General features: G+C 39.7%; 1 protein-coding gene across 3 annotated transcripts; it reads left to right on the forward strand.

Annotated features, from left to right (window-relative positions):
* The first annotated feature begins 244 nt into the window (after positions 1 to 244).
* Positions 245 to 27,789, forward strand: LOC137946518 (glycerophosphodiester phosphodiesterase GDPD4). 3 transcript variants are annotated; one of them, XM_068792850.1, is made up of 9 exons: positions 245 to 485; positions 1,314 to 1,400; positions 2,451 to 2,548; positions 2,998 to 3,058; positions 10,001 to 10,078; positions 26,300 to 26,392; positions 26,594 to 26,683; positions 27,043 to 27,170; positions 27,517 to 27,789. In XM_068792850.1, exons 1-9 carry the CDS (start codon positions 315 to 317, stop codon positions 27,680 to 27,682), a joined length of 972 nt encoding a protein of 323 aa, XP_068648951.1. In that variant the 5' UTR covers positions 245 to 314; the 3' UTR covers positions 27,683 to 27,789. The 3 variants fall into 3 exon arrangements, with proteins under 3 accessions (XP_068648951.1, XP_068648953.1, XP_068648952.1); XM_068792852.1 differs by lacking the exons at positions 245 to 485; positions 1,314 to 1,400; positions 2,451 to 2,548; positions 2,998 to 3,058 and adding an exon at positions 15,536 to 16,154 and having other exon boundaries at positions 10,068 to 10,078; XM_068792851.1 differs by lacking the exons at positions 245 to 485; positions 1,314 to 1,400; positions 2,451 to 2,548; positions 2,998 to 3,058; positions 10,001 to 10,078 and adding an exon at positions 13,404 to 16,154.
* Positions 27,790 to 27,945: the final 156 nt, after the last annotated feature.

Below are 27,945 nucleotides of genomic sequence, written 5' to 3' on the forward strand. Positions count from 1 at the left end.
TGTTATTCAAATTTAATTCACATAATCAGTTACTAAGTATTTATTATCATCAAAATTTACCTAATTGGGATATTAAAGTTTTGACTTTTCTTTAGTTTGACTTTTTTTTTTTGTTGAATTTTTCGGCTTTAATTATTTCTTAATACTTGAGCTTTAGTGGTTACAAGTGGGTAACTAATTATAAGAGTCGGAACAGCTTGTTATTTACAGGAAATGTAACCGCGTTCGATGCCGCTGGGAAACACTTAATCTTACTGCAGTTCTTCTGATGTTTTAGAGGAAACACTTGCTCTGCTGATCTGCACACATGATTAATGGCGAGATCGAAACAATGGAAGAAAACCTCACGTGATTTTGGACGGCGCTTCTCGAATCCGAGTCGTAGTCTTTCCTCGAAAAAGTTTCTCCGGTTGCTATTATTGCTTGCTTTTTTGGCTGTAATTCCACCGTTTCTCTTCCATTATCGATTAAGACGACTTCACGAGGTACTCCATTCTGTTGAGTTGTCTATTTTAATTTGGCATTGTTCATGAGGAGAATTAATTAGATAAAACATATGCTGATTTGAACTTCGGATCTATGATAGTTAGGGACTGTGGAAAGACGAACTCTTGGAGTCCGTTAGGATAGTTAATATTTCTGGATAGACTAATTCTCGGATCCTTCAATGTTAGATGCCGTCGCACCGTGATAGTTCTAGTTTCTTTTTGTTCAACTTCCAAATGATATTTTTCGATTTGCGTCCTCTCTTTGCAAAGATCCTTGTCGTTGCTGGCAGTTTGATCTTGTTAGACAATCTAGCTACTTCTAATGCTGTTTAACATGAGCTGCCCATTGGATTATTTTTTTTGGGTTAGACAAGCTGTTGCACGAACCCAGTACATCAGAGATTTGTTTTTCCCTAAGTTTAAGCTACTGTGGAACCTCAAACTTTGGCTCATTTTTTTGAGTGAAAGTCGCCGTTCATGAGCTCCTTTTGTTCTCAGTTTTATTTTCTATGTTTGATCTGCCTCAATGTATTCAGAATTTTGGTGCTCACTCATGCGTTCATCCCAAGAAGCAAAAAGATGATAACATCAAATGAAATTTAGCTGTTGCTATTAGTTTTTCTTGTTATCTGATTGTCACAGTTCAAATGGTGTACTTGTTATAGAAAATTAATGTCAGTTGTGCAAACTGCTAGGAGTGCCTGTGCGTTGATATTGGTCCATGGGATTGCTAATGTGGGTAGCAAAGATTGCAAATTTTCTGAAAGCCTGTGAAAGATTCAATTGTTTCTTAAAAATCCTTTGCTATGCTTAAATTTTTTGCAGATGCAGCTACAGAAGTGTGGTTGGTTAGATGGTCCTCCACTTGTGTGTGCTCATGGTGGTGATGCAAGCAAAGCGGTTCCTAACACAGTATGCGTGTTATTTGTTTTGTTCATATTCTTAGTTTTCTTCTGTTGACATTTATGTCATAGTTTAGAATGTCCATGAAACTACTTATATCTTGTCTAATGCAGTGAGTGAGCTCTATGGTGATATACCACACCTCAAGTGTCTTGCTACTCACGACTGTTAAGATTGAGCTCATTTCCATGTTAAAATGAGCCCTTTTCCATGTTAAGATATAGCCTAGTTCCATCCAAAATGATTAACCACTTAAGAGACCTTTGTTCAACCTTATAAGCTAAAGATTTTCTTAACATTTTTCTCTGTGGGACTATTCCTACTGAAGCTCTCCCTCACATCCAAACTTACACAAATGGATAATGGGCTTGAGAAGTGGACAACCCAAACAGGGTACAAACTTCACGGAGCACAAACGGGGCCCAAGTCCAAGTAGACGTCCTGCTTTGATACCATGTTCTGATTCAGTTCGGTTCCAAACTTCTTGGAGAGTGCAACCTATGAAAATGAGTCATTTGAAGCTGAATTATCACATGCCAACATCAGTTTTTTGGTATGTATCATCCTCACAACATCCATGAAAAAATTGTTGATATAACAGTCAGATAGTTCTGTACTGCTCCTCCCAGTAAGACTGTAAGGCACTTGAGACTATGGTGTAATTTGGTGATTAAGCAGTATGGAGAATAGATCATGCGAGGAGTGTCACCTAGAGTTCAACTTAGTCAAGCATGAGGCTGAGAAGGATCATTTTATCTTTGGACTTGGATGGGCTAATGTGTATTTACTGGGTGTGTCATCTTTGCAACATCCATGGGAATATTGATGATATAATACTCTGATAATTCTGTGGTCAATCCTGACATTAGCATTTCTGCTCCATATTTATTCACTTCTGCCTCTGAACTTAAACAAGATATTTCGTTCTACTTGGGACCATATAACTTCCATCTCATCTTATGCCCTAAAAGGCATTCTGCAGTATTTAGATATTCTTCATTTCCCAACTGTCCAGGGTATGTGGTGCTAAAATACTCTCTTGTTTTCTTCTGATAACAGATGGGTGCATACAGAGCTGCCATTCTTGATCATGTAGATTGCATTGAGATTGACATATCACGTTCATCAGATGGTGTTCTGTTCTCACTACATGACAGGTTTACTTCGTTATCTTTAATGGAAAGCTTGTGATCTATTATCTAAAACCTGAAATTCTTATTAGTAAACTTGACATAAATTTGATTTATAAGAAAAGGAGACACAGATAAAAAAAGAAAAGAGCAACATGGCAATTGATTTCCATTATCTATGTAATTTCCTTGAGCTGCTCCACTGTGAAATAATCTTTTTTGATATTTTTGATTGAAGCTGAGCACATAGGGAGGACAATAAATTAAATAATTTCTCATTTAATGAAGTATTTCTATTATATTTTTGAGAGGAAGACAAAGTTTAAAATGCCTTAGTAAATTTCTAACTTATAAAATGGGGAATTAACAGACTGACAAATGATTAAGCTTCAAATGTTTCATTTTTTTATCTTGAAAAAGTGTGGAACTATTTATCAGAATGACTTGGGGAATTGATTTTTATATAATGCAGGCAGGGATTTACAGCGTATGTTGGGAAATGCTAGTGCAAAAGTTGGGTATCTAAGTGAGAGTCAGGTGCGTAATCCACCCTTTTGATACCTATCTTCTGATTGTCAATCAAAGGTTTTATGCTCCAGCGTTTTTCTGTCTCTTTCTTTCCTTCTACATAAGAATGCTTGTAAGATAGGATTTATGATAATTTCAAAAAAAAAAAAAGATACGATTTATGAATAACTTAGGAAAGAATGAAGGCTGAGTTTTAGTATTGACCTAATATTATGTCTGAAGATAAAGTTCCAGAAACTGATGTTATAGTTCTGCACCGTTTGGTGCAGCTTTTTTATGCTTACAAGCTGCTTTTGAAAGTAAAAAGGCAATTTGTTAAATAAAAAAAGCCTTTTGCTGACCACAACTTAAAAAAAAATGAAAAAGCTAAAATCTTTTGGTTCAAGCTCTTTTCAGATAAGATTAAAATGAAGCTTTTCTGTAAATCTGTTGGTCGAGTCCCTTCTTTATTTGTGGGTCATGCCAGACATTTTTGCCTTGCAATTGACGTTTTCGTCTGGGATACTGTGAAGAAAGGGAGAAATGGCAAAGGAGAAGAAAGATAGGAGCTTGCCTTTAATGGTGCTGCAGAATTTGTGGCTCTTGTTTCCAGTGAATCTTGCAGCTCTTATTTCCTAGACTAATGTCTCTTCATTGAACAAAATAGATATGAATCAGATTTGGTAAGAGACAAAGAGAAGTATAGTCCAAGTCCAACTCACCTGTTTCTTAGAGATTCCAGCAACTTGACAATGATCTTCTCCTCTTGACCAGGTCAAACATTTCATCGATTAGGTCAGCTCTCAAGTAATTAATCTACCTGACTCTTCAACTCTTGCCACACAGTAGTTCTTTGTCAGAGAGAGGAAAGACAAGAAAAATAGAAACTCTCTATAGTTTGCACCTGCAGTCTTGGGCAGAGACCTTTAAAACCCTACACCATTAACTTGAATGTACAAATGTTGTCCCTCTCTGCAGTCCATCTCATTTTCTTCTGTCTCCACTTTCTTTTCAGAAAGTTACCAATCTCTTTTAAGTTGTCACTTTTTCTTTGCTTCTTTCGTTCCCTATTCTGAAATGCGGCTCATCTCTTCTTTTTTTTTTTTTTGAAATGATGCTGATTTTTATTAAGACAAAAGCTCAAAAGAGCAAATTAAAAAGGAGGGAATCCTTCTCATACAATGAGAAATTGTTGGAAAGTTCCGAATTTAGCCAATTTATCAGCCAGAGAGTTGGCTGATCTAGAAATGAGATTCCAATTACAATGCAAAGAAGATACAATGTCAGCAATACTATTAGTGATGGGCCAATGGCGCCAAGGGGGGAGGCTGTCTTTGGAACACCAACTAATAACCGTCTTCGAGTCGCCTTCAATGATTAACTTGCCATGGAGACGATCTCTGAAGATTTGGAGGCCAAACAGCAGAGCACTAACTTCAACAGTATTAGAATCGGCAATGCCCACCGAACCCGCATAAGAAAAAATGGGGTCTCTATTGTGACCTCTGAATATACCACCTGCTCCTGCTGGACTAGGACAACCAATAGCACTACCATCAAAATTCAGCTTTATGTAGTCACTGGGGGGAGGATCCCAGATAACCATTCTAGGAGCTCTGCTAGGGCCAGACATGTGAGCGATCAAATTCTAATTTTCCAAGGGAAACCCCTTAAAGAGTGGCAAAATCTTTCGTTGTATGAAGCCAACTCGAGATGAGGCCGACGGCATGAGAAGCCGTGTTGTCTGGGGTACTAGCTTTGGAGTTGAATCTTCGGTTGTTCCGCTCGAGCCAAATGCACCATGGAACATGAGCAAGACAGGCTGAAAGAATTAACTTGCCCAACCGAGGAAGGAGAATCCCTCGAACCATCTAAAAGGTGCCAAAGAGGTCCTGATGTAGCCCCAGTTGGAGTCCGATTTTCTGAAATATCTTCTTCCAAACTTGCTACGAAAATCCACAGTGTAAGAGGACATGCTGGACTATCTCTTCACACTCACCGCATAGGGGACAAGAAAGATTGGGGGCAATGAAGCCTTTTTTGTGAAGGTTGTCTGAAGTAAGAATCTGTTCTCTGATAGCTGACCACACGAAGAACTTGATTTTGCTTGGCGCTGAGAGTTTCCAAACCAGATTTGCCTTGTGCTCATGAGGACTATAGTCTTGCTTTCTGATATGAGAGTAAGTCGAAGTGACAGTGAATCGACCATTATTACTGGGCTTCCAAATCATCTTATCAATTGAGTGCTCTCGAAGAATAGTACTGCTGAGTTTAGTAAGGAGAGAACAAAAAGCCAACGATTCCTCATCATTTAATCCCCGAAAAAACTGAAGACTCCACGAGTGATCACTCCATGAATCGGCCACAGAGCAAGAGTGGTTGTTTGCCCCCCTATGCAGCCCCGGAAAGACCTCTGAGAGAGATCAGGGGCTACACCATTCGTCCGACCAGAAGAGAAGGGTCCTTTCGTTGCCCGTGTGAAATGCGGTAGCATCTCTAAATACTGAAAGGAGCTTGAAAACTGATTTCCATATCGGGGATAGGAGGCGAGCAACGCCACCCTCTCTCCACCATGCACCCGAAAACTGAAGGTAGAATTTCATCATATTCTTCCATAAACTGTTGTGCTTGTTATTAAAATTCCAAATCCATTTGAGCATAAGAGCTTTGTTCATTTCTTTTGTAGGCCGGATGCCCAAACCTCCCCTATTATGGCCTTCCAACTGACCAGATGGTGTCTAAAGGTATCTTCTGAACCCCTCCACAGAAATCGTCGACGGATGGCATCAATTTTGGAGCAAACGGAGGCTGGACAGTGCATGAATGATAACTGATAATTTGGAAGCCCCGCTAAACAAGACTTGAGGAGAGTGAGACGCCCCGCTGTTGATAAGAGTTTACCCCTCCAAGTGGCTAGCCTCTTTTCAAATTTCTCAATGAGGGGGGACCATAGTGAAGCCGAAGGCCGAGAATCAAAAAGTGGGAGCCCAAGATACGTAGCTGGCATATTTCCCACAGAGCATCCCAGATAATCCGCCATATTCTAAAGTTCAGCTGGATCAATATGATAGCCAAGGAGAGTGGTTTTTCCCCAGTTTATACTCTGACCAGAAGCCAATTCAAATAATCCTAGCACGGCACGTAATTTTCTGATCTGATCCATAGTACCAACCCCGAAGCAAATAGTATCATCTGCAAACTGGAGAATCGAAATATCGAAAGTTGTGCAGTCCGTCATGGGTAGGAGTCATCCCATGTTCTTGGCCGAGTAGATCAAGGAGGATAGGTATTCTGCCACCACATTGAAGAGCAGGGGGGAGAGGGGGTCTCCCTGTCTGATTCCTCTAGTTCCCTTAAAATACCCGCAAGTTGTGCCATTGAGAAGGACAAAGTAGCTTGCAAATGAGATGCAACTTTGTATCCAGAAGCGCCATTTTTCTTCAAATCCCATCTTCCCCAGGAGGGTATCCAGAAACTTCCAGTTAACTCTGTCAAATGCTTTTTCGAAGTCAAGTTTGAGGATGAATCTAGGAAGCTTTCGGACCTTGAAATGATGACTAAGTTCATGACATGCCATGGCTGAATCAAGAATGTTTCTTCCCTTAATAAAAGCACTCTGACCATGGTGAATGGCAAGAGGGAGGATTGCCCTGAGACGACTAGCAAAGAGGTGCGCAATCACCTTATATGCACTGGTAGTGAGACTGATCGGCCGGAAGTCGGATGGGAGTTCAACCCCCTCTTTTTTAGGGATGAGGACGATGAAAGAGGCTCCGATACTCCTATATCTGATGCCATGCTGATAAAAGGAGCGGGCCATACTGGAAATGTCTTCTCTGATAAAGGGCCAACAACGACAATAAAATTCCCCGTTGAATCCATCCGGGCCAGGAGCACGATCCAAAGGAAGACCAAGGGCTGCAATTTCAATTTCCCGCGTAGAGAAGGGGAGCTCGATGAGACTGGCTACAGCTGATGGAATAACCTGAAGGTTAACCCTTTGGAAGAAGGGCCGAAGTGGCTGGTGATCCGAGTATAAATCTGCAAAAAAATTCACCAGTGAGTCAGAAATAATGGCTCGGTCCGAGGTGACCTCACCGTTGACGTTGAGCGTGGCAATGCGGTTGCCCCTTCTTCGTGCAGAGGTAACTGCATGGAAGAATTTTGTATTGGCATCCCCATCGGAGAGCCATTTGAATCTTGCACATTGCTTCCAGTGCACTAACTCGTTGTAGGCAAAGGACTACAATTGCCCTTGAAGGGCATACCTCTGAGAGACTTCCGGAGAAGAGAGACCTCTAACTTCCTCCTCCGAGTCGAGAACGGCTATCTGAGCCAGGGCATCGGTTCTCGCCATTGAGGAGGAGGCCTTCTTTTCAGAAGCCCAAGACCTCAGTAGCGGCTTTAGCATCTTAAGCTTGATTGGGAAGGCCCACCCTCTTGGTCCTGCAACGGTCATATTCTCCCAAAAGGATTGGAGAGATAGATCAAAAGAGGGTCCGCCTCTGGGTTGCAGGGGTATCGAATGGTGGCACTGGGTCCTCCCTGTAGAAGTTGTCTCTGCTGCCCTCTAGCTCGACGCTGGTAGGTTACAACGGGAGGGGGAGAATTGTTTTTCTTGTGGGCACGAGGAGCGCACTCACTGCTTCCAGACTCTGCGTCGGAGAGGTAATTTCCAAGGTGGGGATTTCTCGGGGGTGAACTAGGGGGGGATTCCAATATCTGGGGGGAAGTTTGTTGAGTGGGGGGGTTATGGGGATGATTTGCAGGAGGGTCTATGAGGGTTTCTATGGGGGGGGAGTTGTGGTTAAGGGTATTTCTAGAATTAAGACAGAGGTGTGTACGACATCTGGATCTGGGCCAATGGCATTTTTTTTAGGAGATTGGGTTGAGAGGGTGGGTGGGTGGGTGATGTGTCAGATAAGTGGGGGGGAATGCCGGGGGGTCAGCGAGTATAGTTTCCATGCCAACTATAAGGCTGCCTGGAGGGGATTGCAACTGCAGAGAGGGGGCAGAGTCGAGAGATGCATTTCTTAGCTCATTGGGTGGCTGTGTGATTTCCCGAGGTTTGATAGTGCTTTCAGGGACCACATCTCTAAAACCATCCATCGCAGCGATGCTGATATGGATCCAATAGCACTCTTTATCCACCATAACACATCTGAAATATTGCCCTTCACATGGGTGAAGGGGGTTGATGAGGATCCGGGCCTCATCCAGACGATGCCAGTGCTCCGTGAGTGGGTCCAGAGCAATGATAGTGCCGAACTCAGATACGACTCTCAAAAAGACCGCGTTTTGCCATAGCTCAGTAGGAAGCCCTGTAACTGTGACCCATAGGCCGTATTGGCTGGAGCGTGCCGAGGGGAGCCATTCTGAGACCCCGATAATGCCAGAGCTGATGTGGGGTATGATGGCAAGAGCGGTAGAAGACTCTTGTTGGGTTCCGAAATGAACAAGCCAAGTTTGGGGACGGAGATAGGAGATTCTAGGAGTGTAAGGGAGGTAAAGTGCGTCGATTAACCATTGAAGAATGCTGGATTGGATGACTTCGGGGGATGTTTGGACGAGAATGGAGCGAGTCAAAATTCTGCGCCCATCATGGAGAAGGTTTGGTGGGATTTGAATGATTTCGGGTGTTTCTGTGGGAGTAGGGGGGATTGATGCATGGTTTTGGGGCAATACATTAATTTTCGGGGAGGAGGGGGTGCTGATATGAGTAGGAGGGGATGTCGGGAGGGTGTTTTGGTGGCGCTGGGTTGCTGGGAAGAGAGGTGGAAATCTTACTTTGGCATCACCGGGACGTATTGGCTCTTCTGTTGTGGCTAGTGCTGGGGAGAGGCTCTGGAGTGCATCGGCTAGCTCATTCCAGCCAAAACCCGAGTTTGTGGCCTCAGGTATGAATAGCCTGGCTAAAATGGAGGTTCCTCTTCTATGGGTGATCCTACATTCCCGGTGACCACGGAAGACAATCACAGAGAAGAAGAACATCAAGTCCCGTGACCAGAGTTCACGGGATTTTTCAGTTTCCAAGCTAGCTCTCCGGAATTGAATCCTGAAGTTGTGAATCGCTTCCACTGGGACACAGATGAATGAAAGTTTTGATCCGTCAGCTGAGGAGATACGGATCACCGTACCTGATTTCCGAACGACTCTCTCGACTGTAACTCTGCATTTTCCGTAACTGAAGCAGAAAATACTATTTCTTTTTTTCCGGTGAGAGACCGTCGTCTAGCGAGCTTCGTATTCCTCCGTCGGAGCCTTAGAAAGGTTGCCGGAGCTGTGGCTGGACGGATCTGACCGTCTGTGATTTTTCCTTCTTCGTCACGGGGAGACATTTCCTCCATTTCTTCTCATCGCAGCATCGCCGAGCCCTCTGTCGGCGTCGGAAAGGCTCACAGTAGCCTTGCCTGTGTATCGGTGGTTGACGGGAGTAGTCCGGTCGCCGGCCGTAGGGACGGCAGCCGTCGGGAGAGTTCTCTCTCTCATTTGAGGGTATTGGCGTACGTTAGCGATTTCGAACCAGCCGGCGCACGATATGATTACTAACGGCGCACGTTATGATGACTGACGTGTACGTTAGCAATCGGCGAAATTTCGCCCGAAATTGCCCAAAATCACCCAAATGCGGCTCATCTCTTGCCGCCACATTGCTGTATTTATAGTGGCCACCATGTTTGCTAACAGTGGAAACTCTAGAAGTAACTCTTTATTTTTGTTTTCCGAACTAACTTTTCATATAAAAAGTAGCTTTGGTTATATTGTATACTTTTGTAGGAAGTGTTTACAATAAGTGCTATAAAACAAGCAATGCCAAAATCTACATTCTTTTAGATTTGTCACATTAAACTTTTAATTTGTCATCCTTTCTGTATTTAAATCTGCAAACTTGATGCTTATCATCTATATACTTGTTTCTGAAATTATATGCCCTCGAAATAGATGTAAAAGTACTTAGGTTTTTGGTTCCAGATCAGGAGACTCGATGCAAGTGCCAGCTTCCAACAGGAGTTCAACCAAGAAGTGCCATCTGCTGAAGATGCGTTATTGGTACTCTTCAATTACGTCTCCCACACCCTTTTTGTCCTTCTTTTATTTTCTTATGTGAGACCAGATAATGATATCCTGCTCTAGTCGGTTTCCAATTACAGGCTTTATAATTCAATTATGTTTGTTTTCTCCCTCTTAAGGTGGATTTTGAGTTTTAATTATTCAAAAACATAATTTTTGACTATTTTGTGAGGAATTGAGTTTCTAAGTGTTGAAATTTTTCGAATGTAAAAATAATTCATTAACTATTTTTAATAGGGAGAATATATAGAATCTCAGTTAAATTTAAACTACCCATATCCTAGTTACACTCAAAGTACAACTCTTAAAAGATAAGTCCTAGAACAATTAAACAACTCTAATATAAAGTCTAATAATACTAAAATTCCTCCTTTGCTGAAGCTTCTTCCCTTGAGACTCCTTTTCTATGAAAGTCATGTAAGACTTCCATATTTGTTCTTCAATACTCCCCCTCAAGTTAGTGTATATAACTTCAGCTTGCAAAAAAAAAATTGGTCTTCAATTTTCTCTGGTTGAAAAAATTATCCATAGATACAAATTTTTCATCTTCTATTCTCCCCCTTGGATATTCTAGTCGTATAAAAATTTACCTCAACATGTGGAATAAAATACCTCCTTGTACTTTTTCTTCTACTTTCTCCCCTCAAGCTGGGGATAAAAAGAACACAAAGACCTAGCTTGGACAACATAACTCCATACATTAGTAAAAAATGGTCAAACTCTGAAATAAAATCCGCTCAATTTCAAAGGCAGAAAAAAGATTTAGGCTTTAGGACATGAAAAAGGGGTAGTTCAAGCAAAATCGTGTGTATAAAAAGGGTTGACTCATGTTGGATGTTGGGTGCACTTCTGTGCTTTGCACGTAGTGGTTCTATAGGCATTGCTTTGTAGTGATAAATAAATCAAAAGATAAATTGAAGAAATATTAAAGGAACACATAAATAACAACACTTATATTTCAAATGGGAGGCAACAATGCAACGATTTCTTCTTCCAAACTAATTCTTTAAATTTAGAAATTTTGGCAGAAGGAGGCAATAATGCATCACTCTACTTGAGTTATTAAATTTAAAGAAAACAAGAAGGAGCTCAAATCAATAGAATAATGAGAGTGACTATTTTTTTATAAGAAATTCCAGGGGAGGTTGTAATGGTAGAATTGGGAAACTAACCAACAAGTTGGACCAAGTATGACCTTAAAGAAATTTTTGGGGGAGGTTAAATTTTTCAGAGTTAACAACCCAGAAGATAGGTATTGATGTAGACAAGGGAGGAGACCCCCGGGCCAAAAGTCCTCGTGCTATCTCCTTTCAAAACCAAAAAAATAATAATTTATTAAAAATGAGTTTTTCATGACAAAGTAGACAATCATGCTGAGAAAAGTTCCAAAATCCAGCTGACTCCAAATATTTTCGATCCCCACAATTTAGACAATATCAAATCAATTCGAGATGATCCACTTATTTCACTTTGTTAAGAGTTGGGGATTTTCCATAATTTACACTACCTTCCCCTACTAAAATTTTCTATTGGTTTCCTCAGTTTCCAAAGGCAGCACACCTCTTGCCATTATAGTTGAGTGATTCCAATCTCTGCTACGAAATCAAGAGTTTTTGCTTCTGTCAACGCTCTACGGAGATTTAAGTTCCAGTCACAAGAATTTTGCCCGACAACTGAAGCATTAGCCTCCTTGTTTCTGGCAAGAGAGAAGATTTGACTATATCTAGAGTTTAAACTAGCCTGACCTATACACCAATCTGTCCAAAAACCTGTCCTACTGTCAGATCCAATACAACACTTGACAACACTTTTGAAGACTGGCAGCAACCTAGCTATTTTTTTTCCAAACAAGAGATAATCTATTATACCTTCCTCCTTCAGTCCACCATCCCGAGAAATTGTCTGCTTTACTTGCCACTATATTTCACCAAATCAGAGACGAAAACATATTGAATTTCCAGATCCACTTCAAAAGCAAAGCCGAGGTCACTCTCAGCAACAGGTTTACAAACGTCAACCCATTTCACTAGACAATATTTTTTTTCACCATTTTGCCCGCCCCATAAAAATCTTCTTTTTAAAAACTCTATTCTCTTTCTGACAGAGGCAGGGCAACGGTACAAGGATAAAAAATAAGATGGAATACTGTGTAAACAAGACTTAATCAGAGTGAGTTTACTAGCTTTGGACAAAAACTTCCCTCTCCAGGAAGCAATATTGAAACCCAAAAAAACTTTATACTATTAAACCAACACTTTAACAGCTTGATAATAAGGCTGAATATTTCAGAAAAAGTTGTTGATTTTGAAGGTAATTCCAAACATACCATGAATAAAGAAACTTTCTAAAAAATATCACACCCCAACTTAGGGTTTCATGAAACTAGAGAGCAAATAACTTGAGCAACAAGTGGAGATATAATCCAGAATTTCAGAGGAATTTTTGAATTTATCAAAGTGAATTTATGGCATACTAAACCAATCAAAACAAGGCAACAATAAAGACTTTCAAAAAAGTTCGAATTCAGCTGTGATTTAGGCTAAATTTCACTCTATTTTGCATAGATTGAAGAATTGATTCACAAAACGAATTGGGATTGATTCTAACATAACAATGAATGAGTTTAGGCAATGAACAAGGGATTTAACACTCATATTTAAAGTAGGGCCTTGCTGAAACTTTAAAAAAAAAAGCACCTTTACCTCCTCTAAAGGCTAAAATTTGATCTCATTTGCATGCTTCACACCTTAGAGTAGTTTTGCTTACCCTAGAATTCCTACTCTGATACCAAGTTAAATTCTAGGGTTCCATCACTAGAAGGTCTAGGTTTAAAGAGGACAAGAGAGGAGAAGAGAGAGAAGAGAAAAGAGAGCAAGGAGAGGAGAAGAGGGGTTGAGTGTGAGAGAACTAGGGTTTCAAGAGGGAAATAATGAGAACACGATTTTGAGCTCTCCCCCTCACCTCTTATTTATAGTTTGTGAGGGTAAAAACCCTAATACATGAGTAAAGAAAAGGAACTTAAGTTATTAAATAATTACATCTCATGCCATTCACTCACTTAATTACATCCAATGTCACTATCTTCTTTAACAAAATTCAATGCTGACATATTAACACTCTTATTGTCCTTGTTTTCTCTAGATATGACTGTAAACTCTGCCCTCTTAACTCGGCTAAATGTTGTAGAAACTGTTGACACATCATCTGAGGTTAACAATTGTGTCCTGATTGTGTCAAATTGAGATCCCAACCCATCCAAAAATTTTGTGATTGACCTCTTCTCCCTTTTATGACTGAAGAGTCTAGCATAGAGTTCATAGACCTTGGACAGGTCACTCTCCTGAGCATATATCGTCTCCGAGGACCCACATCTCCTTGGCAGTTTTGCAATTAATAATCTGATTTTTTCAGTGTCGAATCCATACTATTCAATAGCCAAGTAGTTACTTGACTATCTTCCGATTCCCAATCGTCTATAATAGGGGTAGGAGGATCATCCCGGATAAATTTGGATTTATTGGTCGCCTTCTAGTAGATGCAAACAGATTTGGACCAACAAATGTAGTTGTGTTTGTTCAATCTCTCAGATGTAGTTAATATGGAACCTTTCCCATATGAATTTTCACATCCCTCGACGAGGTAATAATTTCACCAAACTCAGCAATAGAAACCCAATAGATTTCAATTAAGTGACAATTTCACTTATGTGCAGGTATAACAGCAATAGCTCTGTGAGCCCCACTTCAAATTAGCGTTAGGGTAAGGTACTAATGTGTGCCAACACCAAAGACAATAAATTTGTCGAAAAACTCAGTATTTAATCCAACAATTGCAACAAATACTCCAACAATAAGGGCTGACATCAGCAAATAGACAGATGACGCAAGCAGTGGAGACCAGAATTCGGTGCACCTAGTAGGAAATTGGTCAATCCCACTTCAACAAACCCCCTTGGGGCAGAAATCAATCATAAACTTGTCTAATTAGCAGGACAAGCCATCAAACCTAGGGTTGTGCACTGGAGTTGCTGGTGTTTTCAGTGACAGCAGTGGAGACCCTATTCTATCCTATGCAAGGCTGGTGGGTATTGCTGATTCAAATACTCCTAAGGTGAGTACTCTTCTATTCGGCCTCCAAATCTTTAACAAGCGGCTTCATGGCAAGCTGCTTATCGAAGGAGACTCAAAGATTGTCATCAGCTGGTGTTCAAAAGATAGCTCCTCTCCTTGGTGCTACTGGCGAATCACTGATTGTATTGCTGACATTGTGTCATCCATTCATTGTAATCGGAACCTCGTTCCTAAATCAGCCAATTCTTTGGTTCATAAATTGGCAAAATTCGGAACCTCCCAACAATCTCTCATTATTTGGGAAAGCTTCCCCTCTTGTAATCTGCTCGTTTGATCTCTTTTAATAAAATTCAGCATCATTTCAAAAAAAAAAAAAAAAAAAACTAGGGTTGTGCAGAGAAGAACACAAAAAGGTGAGATTTTTACCAACCAGACAACAGCAGATTTGAAATCCCCTTTCTTATGAGGTTGCTGGCTTCAAGAGATAAGAAGAATGCTTCAAACGCTTGTCTTATAGACCGATTTGCTCTGATACCATGTAAAATACTGAGAAAAATAGGATTCAGAGAGAACACAAAAAGAGAGGAGAAAGTGATAGCCTTTTCGGAGAAGATGTAAGATCTGGGATAGGGTGAGGCACAAGCGCCCTAACACCTTTATTAACTTGAGTTGGTTGTAGAGGAAAAGACTCCTCTACCCTTCTAACATGTACATGTTATATATCCATATATACAAGCCTAGTAATTATGAAAATTGGACCATATACAGTTCTAAACTTCCTGAAACTAATGAAACTCTGCTAGATACAATCAAATTTACTTGTACCCTTAGATTGATAAGCATTCTACATATATGGTTTCATGTTACTTCATGAATTCAATTTATAAGTTGTGTACTTGTTTAGATGATTGAGAAAAAACTGATCCTTTACCCTTAGGGTTCGTCGTAAGTGTGTTTGTGTGTTTTCTTTAAAAGGAAATCCTTGTGGTTTTGTTTTCAATGGCTGAAATTTCAAGTAATTCATCTTCCTCGAATTATGCTGGTTTTAGCAAACATGATCCCTTGAGAATTACTGCTATTCCTCTCAAGGGTTTGAGCAACTATGTGTCCTGGTCTCAATCTATTAAATGGTTTTTGCTGAACACTTGGACCAACCACTTGCCCATGCTGATGATGCTTGCTACCATAAATGGTTGAAGAAAGATACATTTATTATAAGTTGGTTGATTAATAGCATGGAAGAAGTGGTTTCCTACAATTTTATTCATTTGAATACTGGCACGGATATCTGGGATACATGTTTATTATTATATTCTACACCTGACAGCCGTAAAAAAGTAAATGACATATTTCAGGAGATGTGTAGGACAAAGCATGAAGGAAATCTTCATGAATACTTTGCCAGGTTCCAAGGTCCACTTCAAGAATAGATAGTTGCTCAGCATATTCAACTGACATTGCAACTCAAGCAAAACTGAGGGAAGATTTTGTAGCTGCCACATGCATTACTAATTTACAATATTACTTGGATGTTGCAAAAAATCAGGTACTCAGCTCCTCAACCAAACCCTCCTTTAATGATGTGTGTGCAACAGTGCTTAGGATACCCATCAAGGTACCTACTCCTCCAGCTGATCAAGTTGAGAATTCAACACTGTTCTCCCAAGGGAGAGGGAGTAATAATTTTGGTAGAGGAAAAGGAAGAAGTGGCAGAGGAAGAGGTGGTAAGTCATATGGTGAAGGTAGAGGATGAGGAGGTAGTGAAACCAGTCCTAAAGAAAACATTTGTTTCCGCTGATGTCACGTTCTTTGAAGACCAACCATATTTCTCAGCTAGTTCTCCTCCAGGTTTAACACCTTCTACAGGTATGCCCAGGCCAAGTGTGCTCATTGATCACCAACTTCCACAAGATGAGCAACCATATGAGGACACTCTCTCACCTCCTGCCAACCACTCACCTATGCAGTCTCCTGATGCTCTTGAGGTAAGTTTTCCTCCATCTTCTCCAGTTATGTTTGGTCCACCATATGACACGACCTATCGCCCTTCGAAAAAAACCGCGAACTACTACTCAACCACCCTCTACTTCACACCCAATCTCCAATTATGTCTCCACTCATCGGTTATCTTCTAGTTGTGTTTCATTTTTGTTTGTTTGTCTCATCTTCTCTTGTTCCTAGTACTTATGAAGAGGCCTCAAAAGATCCAAGGTGGAAAGCTGCAATGGATGAAGAGATCCAAGCTATGTATAAGAATTGCACCTAGGATTTGACCTCTCTCCCATCCACTAAGAAAGCCGTATAATGCAAGTGGATGTTCACACTAAAGTATAATCCCGATGGGACTGTTGCCCAGTATAAAGCAAGGTTAGTTGCTAAGGGTTATACGCAATCTTATGGCATTGATTATGATGAGACATTTTCTCTGGTGGCCAAGATGAATTCTATTCGGGTCCTTATATCTCTTGCCACTAATTTTAAATGGGCATTAAATCAGTTGGATTAAAAAATGTTTTTCTACATGGTGACCTTTTAGAGGAAGTATATATGATTCTACCACATGGTTGTAGTTGAGGGGGACAAAATATGTCAATTAAAAAAGGCCATTTATGGGTTCAAAGAATTTTTACGGGTCTGGTTTGATAAGTTACCAAGGTTGTTATTCGACTTAGGCTCCAAATGTGTGAAAGTGATCATTATGTATTCATAAAAAACACCACTCGAGAGAAGATCCTTATGGTTGTGTATGTTGATGACGTTGTTATTAAGGGCAATGACTCTAGTGGTATTTAACATTGACATGTCAATGAGGATTTAAAAAGGGTGTTCCAAACAAAAGACTTAGGACTCCTCAAATACTTCTTGGGTATAGAAGTCCTTCAATCCAGTCACGACATAGTGTTGTCATAAAGAAAATATGTTCTTGATTTGTTACAAGAAACATGAATGCTTGGGTGTAAGCCGACTGACACACCTATGGAGCAAAATGTTAAACTTTGTACTGAAGGTGGCAATGAAGTTGAGGTTGGGCTGTTTCAGTGGTTAGTTGGAAAACTTATTTATCTTGCGACTACAACCACATATATCTTATTCAGTAAGTGTAATCAGTCAATTCATGTATCAACCTCAACAATCTCATTGGATAGCATTGGAAATGATTATTCGGTACCTAATGGAAAATTTAGGGTGAGGATTATTATTTAAATGCCATGTACGTACTAATATTGAGGGCTTTGCTGATGCAGACTGAGTTGGTTTTCCAGATGATAGGAAATCCACCTCTGGCTCTTGCAATGGTTGGAGGAAATTTAGTCATGTAAGGAATAGAAGTTGTGGTTTCTTGTACTTTTATTGTAGAGATTGGGTTGGTGTTCAATGTACCATATTATATCGAAAATCATGCATTGGATGGATGCCCGACATTGAGAAGGAAGGACGCTTTCAGAGGTAGCTATGCAGTGGAAGGGAAAGAGCCTAAATAGACCCCCTTCTTTTTTTTTATTCAAAGGCACAAAAGCATTATAAAGAGTTTGGACTCTTCAATGAGACTAAGCACCTATGGAGAAGCAAGAAATAAAACGTTGTAGCAAGGTCAAGTGCAGAAGTTGAATACAGGTCTATGGCACATACAATAAATGAGCTATTGTGTCTCAAATCCTTCATGACTAAGCTGGGTTTCTTTATAATTAAACCCATGCAACTTCATTGTGATAATCAAGCCGCTATTCACATTGCAACTATCCAGTGTTTCATGAAACAATGAAACATATTGAGATAGATTGTCACTTTATTCGTGAAAAGTTGCAAGCCGGTGTGATATCCATGCCGTCCATCCCATCCAAGAATCAACTTTTACAAATCTTTACAAAGGTCATTGATGAAAAATTCCTTTTAGAGACATGTTCCAAGCTGGGAATCTTTGATGTTTTCTCACCAGTTTGGGAGGGAGTTTTAAAGAAGATAGTGGCATTATATGTAAGTAAGTGAATGAGTGGTATGGGATGTAATTATGTAATAACTTAAGTTCCTTTTGTTTACTCATGTATTACGGTTTTTACCATCACAAACTATAAATAAGAGGTAAGGGGGAGGGCTCAAAATCGTGCTCTCATTATTCCCCTCTTGAAACCCTAGTTCTCTCACACTCAACCCCTCTTCTCCTCTCCTTGCTCTCTTCTCTCTTCTCTCTTGCCTCTCTCCCCTCTCTTCTCCTCCTTAAACCTAAACCTTATAGTGATGGAATCCTAGAATTTAACAAATTCCTTTGGTTAGTCAGAATCTACTTGAGATCTTGGAAGCAGTTATCAAGGCAGAGGTCGAGATGAATCTGGTAGAGGTGGAGGTCAGATAGATGTAAAGGTGGTAGAAAGTGTATCCACTGTGAATGCACCAATCATTTCTCCTAAAAATGTTGGATTAAAATTGGGAAGCCTGCTTGGGCAAATTTGCTTACTCGTAAGCAGACTGACCCCCTAACTAGATAGATAGGTGGTATTTTCCTAGAGCCCTTGATGAGATGCAATAGTTAGTTCCTCCTTAAACCTAAACCTTATAGTGATGGAATCCTAGAATTTAACAAATTCCTTTGGTTAGTCAGAATCTACTTGAGATCTTGGAAGCAGTTATCAAGGCAGAGGTCGAGATGAATCTGGTTGAGGTGGAGGTCAGATAGATGTAAAGGTGGTAGAAAGTGTATCCACTGTGAATGCACCAATCATTTCTCCTACAAATGTTGGATTAAAATTGGGAAGCCTGCTTGGGCAAATTTGCTTACTCGTAAGCAGACTGACCCCCTAACTAGATAGATAGGTGGTATTTTCCTAGGAGCCCTTGATGAGATGCAATAGTTAGTTCAGCACATAGCTCAACTTACGTCTATCTCAGCTCCATCCTTAGTAACGAGTGTACAACGTCCACCTCCTATGACCACTCAAGCTAACTCAGGTATGTCTATTTTACATGTGGATCCTGGATCCTCCTCGGTGATTGACTCAAGAGCATCTACTCATATGTTAAGTATGTCATCCTTGTTCACGGATTTGAAAGATTCTTCCTTGGTTACGCATGTTACACTAGCTGGTGGGTCTGTGTCACCTATTCAGGGAGTGGGTGATGTCACACCTACTCCATCTATGCCTTTTAAGTCTGTGGTACTTGTTCCAAAATTTCCAGTCCTAGATCTGGTCCCAATCGGACTTCTCTACAAAGAGAAATCGATATTTGAAGGAGCAAAGGTCAGGCAACAAGAGAGGTTCGAGCAGCTGCAGAAATTTTCAATTTTTGAGCCATTTTATGCTATCAAGAACGAGATTTTATATGTTAAAAGAAAGATTTGTAAATCTATTTTCTAATCTATGAAACCAATTCTCAATCCGAATTTTCTAGAGGGAGATATCAATTTTGAAAGGGTCAAGGGTCATCTTCGCTAAAGAAGCAAGAGTATTCGATTCAACCAGATTGCACAGTATGAAATCTATTAGATTCTTTTACTCAAAAGAAGTATATTTCGTGAAGGAATATTATACCTAAGTGAAAAATATCGAAGTCTAGTTTCAGAAAGAGTAAATTTTGTGTGAATCTGATCTATATGTAAGGAGATATTGGTATTGTAGTCGGCAAGGGTCATACTACAAAACAAAGCAAATCAAACTGTCATGACGGATTCAAGAACAAATCTTTTTATGTCAAATTGGGTATCAAATTAAAGTTCTTTGAGTCTAGTGTCTTGAGAAACATAACGTTTATGATGCTAACCTATATTTTGAGAAATATCGATATCAGAAGTACCAAAGGTCAGTTTTGCCAAAAATCTCTCTTTTTCCTTTTTCTTTCCTATTATCTTTTATGCGTTGACATGAACTGAGTTTCCTTTTCTCCCTAAATCCTATTTTTTGGTCAAATTTCTCCTCTAATCAGAGAGTTTTGGTTAGACATAATCACTCCATGATGCGCTCGTTCAAGATATGTAATATCCTGCTTCAATGTTCGTTTGAAGTTTTGCATTTGTGTTATTTGGCTGTGTATCTTCCACATCATTAACTTCTAAGAATTGTGATCCCCCCAAAAAAGCTATACTTGGTCAAAAGTATTAAGTTCTACCATATTATTCTTCGTCGTTTTTTTTAAATGGTCACATTCTAGATTCGTTTGGAAGTATGAGTATTATTGCATAGTCACCTCTTTTTGATCAAAATTGTTTTCCTCTAGTATTTCTTCAATATTTATCATTTTGTGTTTTTATTACTTCAGAGCAATGCCTAGACCCGCTACCTAAAAAGTATAAAAGTGTGCCCAACATCCAGCTCGAGTCAAGTCCTTTATTCTTCACCCAAGAGGTGATTTGTGTTTGAACTACCCTTAAAAAGTGAGTAGTCTCTTTGTTGTGCCCTAAAGTTAGGCAATTTTTCCACCTCTAAAATTGAACTGAGTGTGTTTTAGACTATGACTGTTTTGACTGGTTTATAGAGTTTTGTCGTACGACTAGGAGTGATTTTCTTCTTCCATATTGTGTTTTGCCCAAGTTAGGTCTATGTTCTTTTTATCTTCACCTTGAAGAGGAGAAGTACAAGAAAAAGTACAAGAAAAAGGTATTTTGTTCCTCATGTTGTGTGGTTATTTTAAAGACACTCGAGGCATCCGTCAGGAGGACCCCCTGTCCCCACTTTTTAATGTGGTGGCGGAATATCTCTCCTATCTGATTTATTCGGCTAAGGGCTTTGGGTGGTTTATCCTCACAGCGGATATAACGGCTTTTGATATTCCGATTCTTCAGTTGGCGGATGACACCAATTGCTTCGATGTGGACACCATGGATCAGATCAGGAAGTTGAGAGCAGTTCTTGGTCTATTTGAGTTGGCTTTGGGTCAGAATATAAGCCACTCTCCTAGGAAACTACATTAATGGAGTTGAACTTAGAGATATGGCTCATTGCCTAGGATGCACTTTGGAGAATACGCCAGCTACATATTTGTGTCTTTGCCTTTTTTATTCTCGCCCCACAATTAGGCTTTGGTCCCCTCTTATCGAGAAATTTGAGAAGCGGCTTGCAACTTGGCGGGACAAGGTCCTATCCACAGCAGATCGACTCACTCTGTTAAAGTCTTGCTTGGCTGGTTTGAGAAATTATCTCCTATCTTTTATTAAGTGTCTAGCCTTCGTGTGCTCAAAGATTGATGCTATTCCCCGCCCCTTCCTATTTAGAGGTTCAGAAGACACGTTCAAATATCATTTGGTCAATTGGAAGGAGATTTGTCAGCCTCGGGATAGGGGTGCGTTGGGCATAAAACCTACAAAGGATATGAATAATGCCCTCCTACTTAACTAGACTTGGAACCAAATGTCAACCATAGAAATTTGTGGAGGAATATGGGGTACTACTATCTTCAGATTCCAGGGCATTGGTGGAGAGAGGGAGGTGCTCCCCACCGTCTATCCCTGATATGGAAATCCGTTTATAAGCTACTTCCAACCTTCAAGGTCGCGACCTCCTTCTACCCAGGAAATGGGACTCTTTTGTTCTGGGTTGATGAGTGGTGCGGTTCCCAACCCCTTTATGAGGAATAACCAAGGCTTTCTAGGATTGCTATGGACCTATCATGCTCGGTAGCAGAATCTTGGAGTAATCATTCTTGGAGTCTTCTCTTTCGTCGGAGCTTGAATGATGATGAAGCTATAGCCTTCTGCTTGCTTCTATCCAATTGCTTCTATCCAATCTCAATAGTACCATCATCCGGGAGCGAATGCCAGATAAATTGATTTGGAAGCCTAGTGGAGAGATTGTTCTTGCCTATGCTAGGCCAGTTGGTATCGCGGATTCCAATATTACGGAGATGACTACTCTTCATTTTGGTTTGAAAATTTTGAAAAACTGTCTTCAAGGGAAATTGTTGATTGAGGGGGACTCTAAAGTGGTCATCAGCTGGTGCTCTAGTTCAACCTCCCCCTTTCTGGCATTGACCAATTATTTCATCTATTGCAGATATTGTATCTTCAATTACTTGTACTTGGAATCACATTCCTAGGTCAGTCAATTCTTTGGCCGATAGGCTAGCTAAATTGGAATCTCCTATCAATCTCTCATTGTTTGGGACAGTTCCCCCTCCTTGTAATCTTGCTCTTTTAAGCCTTTTAATATAACTCAGTACTATTTAAACAAAAAAAATTATGTGACCAAAATATTCAATAAAGGGGAAGAACAAAAGATGAATTTTTTGCATATATGAAGAATTTTTTTCAGCAAAAAAAAATTGAAGACCAAAAAGTTTTTCCTTCCAAGCTAAAGTTATAAACTCCAGTTTGAGGGAGAGTGTTGAAGAACATGTATGGAAGAGTCTTATATGACTCTCACAGCAAGAAGCCTCACAAAGCCAGAATTAATATGGTGCAGTCTTGCAAGAGTCTTATATGAGTCTCACAGGAAGAGGTCTTACAAAAGAGTCTCAGTTAAAAATGTTTTAGTTATATTAGTCTTTTATTTATGTTTAGATGTTCAATTGTTATAGGATTTATCTTTTAGTATTTAGCTATGGGTGTAACTGGGACAGTGATAGCTTAATTTTAATTAGATTCTACTTGTTTCCTCTATTATTGATAGAGATCATGTACTTAAATTACAATAAGTTATTGAAGTATTTCTCTTTTTCAGAAATTCAACAATACTTTTATTTTTGTCCTTTGTGAGCATCTTTGGTTGGCCTCATCTTGGTTGGTTTTTGCCTTAACGGCCCTTTGTATTTTCTCTTCTCAATGAAATTTTCATTATTTGGTAATTCTCATTATTTTTCTAAAAAAAATCCTAAATTGACTATTTCAGATAATGTGTTTCTCTTAAAAGAGTTCCTTAGCAGCAAATGTTTCTTTTTATTTGAGGATTTTTTAATGTTATTATAATATCTACCTATATATATATATATATATATATATATAGAAAAAAAAATTGCTTGGATTAGAAGTTAATAAAAAGGATTTTGGTTTAATTTTTATTGGTTGTTCAAGGGATTTGGTCTAATTTAAGTTGGAAGAGTTTGTAGGAAAGTAACATTCCTGGTCTATGCGTGAGTAATCTACATTGAACAAAAAAAAAAGTTTGGTCTTTGTGGTTCTTGTTGGAAGATGGGCCGAAGCCCATAAGATATGGGACCCACCATGATCACGTGAGGTGGCATGATGAGTCTTACACAATAAGAAGTCTTACAGAGCCACAATTATTATGGAAGAAGAGTTTCAGTTTAAAGGTGTTTTAGTTATGTTAGTCTTCTATTTATATTGAGTTGTTTAATTATGCTAGGACTTATCTTTAAGTGTTAGAGTTTGGGTGTAATTGGGACAAGGGTAGTTTAATTGTAATCGGACTCTACTACTTTCTCCTCTACTATAAATAGGGGTTCATGTACTCTAATTATCATCAAGTCAAGAAGCTCTCCACTTCTCAATTCGTGAAGTATCTCTCTCTAGCCTAAACTCTTTTTCTCTCTTTTTCTCATCTCTCCTCTCTACCCGAGCTCTCTCTCTTTTCTCTTTTTCTTCTCCCTCTCTCACCTTGCTCGAGAATTCAGTCATGGGGTCCTATTTTTTTTTTTTTTTTTGATAAAGATGTATTTATATTAATAAGAGAAAATAATTACAAAGGAAGAGGGAACAGATCCCTCACAACAATAGATTGCAGGGACGCTCCTTGTTTGGCTAGTACATCTGTAACCGAATTTGCAGATCTCGGAATGTGAGACCAAATACAAGATAGTAGTGAGGTAATATCTAAAATCTCCCAAAAGATGTCCCAATGGCGCTACGGTAGAGGGGAAGCACGCTCGCTCCATCCAATGACCACCTTCGAGTCCCCTTCAATGTGAATGGGACCACTGCAATTGTCTCTGAACACGCTAAGCCCATTGAGGAGGCCACAGAGCTCAGCCGACGTTGAATCAGAAATGCCTAACGGGCAGGCATAAGAGAAACATTGATTGCCAGATGGATCCGAAATAACTCCCCCCAAAACCAGCGATCCCCGGATTGCCGAGAGAAGAGCCATCAAAATTCAACTTTACGTAACCAGCTTCCGTGGGGGTCCACTCCTGCATAGCTGGAACCTTGATTCCAAAGTGCATCCTTGCCAAATTACTTCAGTTATCACGGATAGAGGTACCCTTGAAGAAGGAAAAAGACTTCTTAGTTAGAAGCCAAGTGGATATTTGCCCTGACACCCTGTCTGCTACTCTTACTTCTGATTCACTTTTAGCATCGAAACACCTTCGGTTGCGTTCATTCCAAAGCCCCCACGGTACGAAACTGGCACAGGCGGATATCATCACTTTTTCGAGACCAGGAAGGGGAAAGCCAATGATCAACTTGCTGAAGGAGATCAGATCAACTGATATTCAAAATTGCAGCCCTAACTTGCATAGAACAGAGGTCCACACATTCCATGAGAAGGAGCACTGTAGAAGAATATGACTGGCGGTTTCAGCTTCAGTACTGCAAAAAGGATAGAGGGGGTCGATAGATGGGTGGCCTCTTCTACTAAGCACATCTATTGTGAGAATCTTACTCTGGCAAACGCTCCACATAAAGAATTTAATCTTTGGAGGTGCACAAAGACGTCATACAAAGTAGATATTATGCTCCCTTTGCATCAAATCCCAACCATTAATGTAATTGTATGCAGTTGAACTGAAAATGTATTGCTTTTGTTAGGCCACAAAATAAGCTTGTCCGCATCGAAATCTCTCATTCTAACAGAATTCAAAGAGTCCAATAAACTGCTCGCATCCAAGGCCTCTGAGTCGGAAAGGCCCCTTCGAGGGTGCAGGTTCAGACCCCCCCCCCCCCCCCTCAAAAGCATCGGCAACTGACATCTCCCTTTGTGTAGAAAGGAGGAATAAATTCCTGGAGGAATTCTGCAAAGGCTCCTACCCTGTCCACAAATGATCCCAAAATTTAAGAGATCTATTGCTTCCAACATAGAATCTACTGGCTGAGGAAAATTTCTGGAGAAGTGAGTACAGTGATCTCCATATTGAGGATAACCCTCTTCGATTTCCACCAAACTTCCACCAAGGAGAGTTCCAACCCAGCTTAACACAAACCATATCCTTCCATAGATTAGAAGAATTAGTGTTGAACTTCCATATCCATTTAAAGAGAAAAGCTTGGTTCATTTCCTTTGATTTCCGAATCCCCAGTCCACCCAATCTCTTTGGCAGACATTCTTCATCCCATCTGACCAGGTGATATTTAAATGTATCGCTTGATCCCCTCCAGAGAAACCTTCTTTTCATCTTGTCCATGGCTTTACATACAGAAGAAGGGCAAGATATAAAGGACAAAGCATAATTTGGGATGCCCGCAATACAAGACTTAAGGAGGATTAGCCTTCTAGCTTTGCTGAGGAGACACCCCTTCCAGGTTGCTAATCGGGACATGGGATCCTAAATTCAACAGTTCTTAGTGCAAACTTAGATCCATCCTTTTAGCTTGTTTTATTTTATTGTATTTTATTATTTCTCTATTGATTTTGCCCTAATTCTTCCTATGGATGCAAAAGCACCTTCGAGAGGTTTTATTTGAGTAAGAAATTCTAAGTTCTAGTACAATAGCTGAAACCATGTGTTTTTCTGCAAATAAATTTCTCAGAAATTCTGAATTTTGTGGCTTTCAGTTCTGTATGTGAGAAGTTCATACAATGTTGATGTATAAGGAAATTACTAGAATTCATGTGTCTATTGTATTTTTGCTGCATTGGCTTGAATCTTTTATTCTCAACAGAGTTTGGAGGAACTGACCACCAGGTCTACCTATCTTTCTTTTGAAAGTTTTTTGGCAGAAAAACTGTCTATACTGCCTTTAGTTGTTTCATCTTCTCAGATATCTCAGTTGTATACATAGTTTCCACCCATTAGTGTCTAACACTTAGTTTCCTGCCATTAGCGTTCATACTACAATTAGTTTTCTGTCAGGAGCTTCTGGGGGTGTGAGAAATTTGTGTGTATAAGTCAAAACTCGCCCATAACTACAACAATTGGGTCTTTTTACGTCTTGTACTTAACTGACTTGCTGTGTTTGTCCTGTGCTGTTAGTTATGCATCTTAAGTAACAAAACCATTTCAATTTGTAGACAACTTTTTGGTTTTGCAGATTATTTCCAAGTTTGTTAAGCAGGTGATTTTGGATGTGAAAGTTGGCCCTCCACTATATGAAGAAGGGTTGGCAGCAGATGTACTTTCCATTGTAAGTTTATATTTGTTTTTCTATTCACCAATATAATTAAATTTTGTGAAGATGTCCCTCTCATCTGGATCCTCAGATCTCTTGCACTTGGGCCGAATTTAAGAACTAGATTACAAAAGCCTAAATTTGCTGATACCTAAATTTGGTGTGAGAAATTGTTTTTAATGTTGCTGCACTGATGTCCTAATTTATGTGTGACAGATAGCAAAAGCACAATGCAAAAATTGTCTTGTTTGGGCGAAAAGCGACCTTCTGGGAAGGGATGTAATAAAGCTCTCACCAAGCGTTCCAGTATGACTGATGCATCTACTCTATTCCTTTATTTAAGGATAAAGCAAATATTAACATGATTTTTCCCGATATAATCCAATAGCTAATTAAAGAATTATAAAAAATTTAGTGCAAAACTCATCAGTGGTAACTGTTTTCCGTTCTTGGGTTGTGATATTTACTGTTAAGGGAGAGGAAACACGACCGGTGAACAGGTTATAATGTTAAAACAGGCAACAAGCCTAAGGTTCACTGTGAATCAATAGTGTCGTTGGCTCCATATGCGTGGTTTTTTATTTAAAAGTTCAGATTGTCTGACAAAGTAGTTTTGTGGCAGAAGTGGCCTTGATCCATAAGAGGGGATGTTCTTATTATTGCAGGTAGGATACATTGTGATGATTGATCCTTCAACCGGCGTGAGAACTAACTTATTGAGGATGAAAAATGCTAAGGTTGCTGGTGTCTATCATCCTTTGATCAATGAGAAACTAGTGAGAGTTGTTAAAAGGTATGGTCGACCAACTCAGTTCTTTTCACGATGAGTAAGGGTCTGTTTGGAACCCTTAGAAAAGAAAAGAAAAGAAAATAGAATTTGACCATTACTATTCTCAAAAATAGTTAGTGAAAATGAGATAATGATCAAATTTTTTTTATTTTTTTTTTTCATGGGTTTCCAAAACAGACCCTCAATGTGGATTTATATACTATTGATTCATGGTAGTCCGTTTGTCCAATTAGTGAGCCTTTGGAGCTATTGCCCTTAACGAAGTTATTGCACTTTGCCAAGGCCACATAACCAAAGTTTTAAAACATTTTATACTAATCACACTGTGACACTGAAATTTGTACGACAGTGCCGGTAAGAAAGTGTATGCATGGACTGTTGATGACGAGGAATCAATGCTGAAGATGCTGCAGAAACGTGTTGATGCTATCGTTACAAGCAATCCTACACTTCTCCAACTTCTTATGCAAGACGTAAAATCACAATGTGTAGAGGAAGGCTTTGCATTGCCGTAGTAATTGTATACCATTATATTGGAGTAATTGCTTTCATCCCAAATTTTAACTGCTTGCGATCGTTGGTCCTTACACGAAATTCAATTCCATGAATCTTCAGAAAATACTTCGCCCTTGTTTATAACCTTTAACCGGCCCTTGGATGTCGTGACAATAGGTTTTTCGTGTGCAACTACTGCTTATGACGTGAAGAAGGCATGGCCCAGCTGCCTTTGCAGGATGGCAAAATCTGGTCGCTGTTGAGTCAAAGAACCTCGGCCAAG

Source organism: Aristolochia californica, unplaced genomic scaffold, assembly GCF_029961685.1.
Source record: "Aristolochia californica isolate CCGP_79_NKW_82.1479 unplaced genomic scaffold, dmAriCali1.0.hap1 SCAF_12, whole genome shotgun sequence".
Lineage (NCBI taxonomy): Eukaryota > Viridiplantae > Streptophyta > Magnoliopsida > Piperales > Aristolochiaceae > Aristolochia > Aristolochia californica.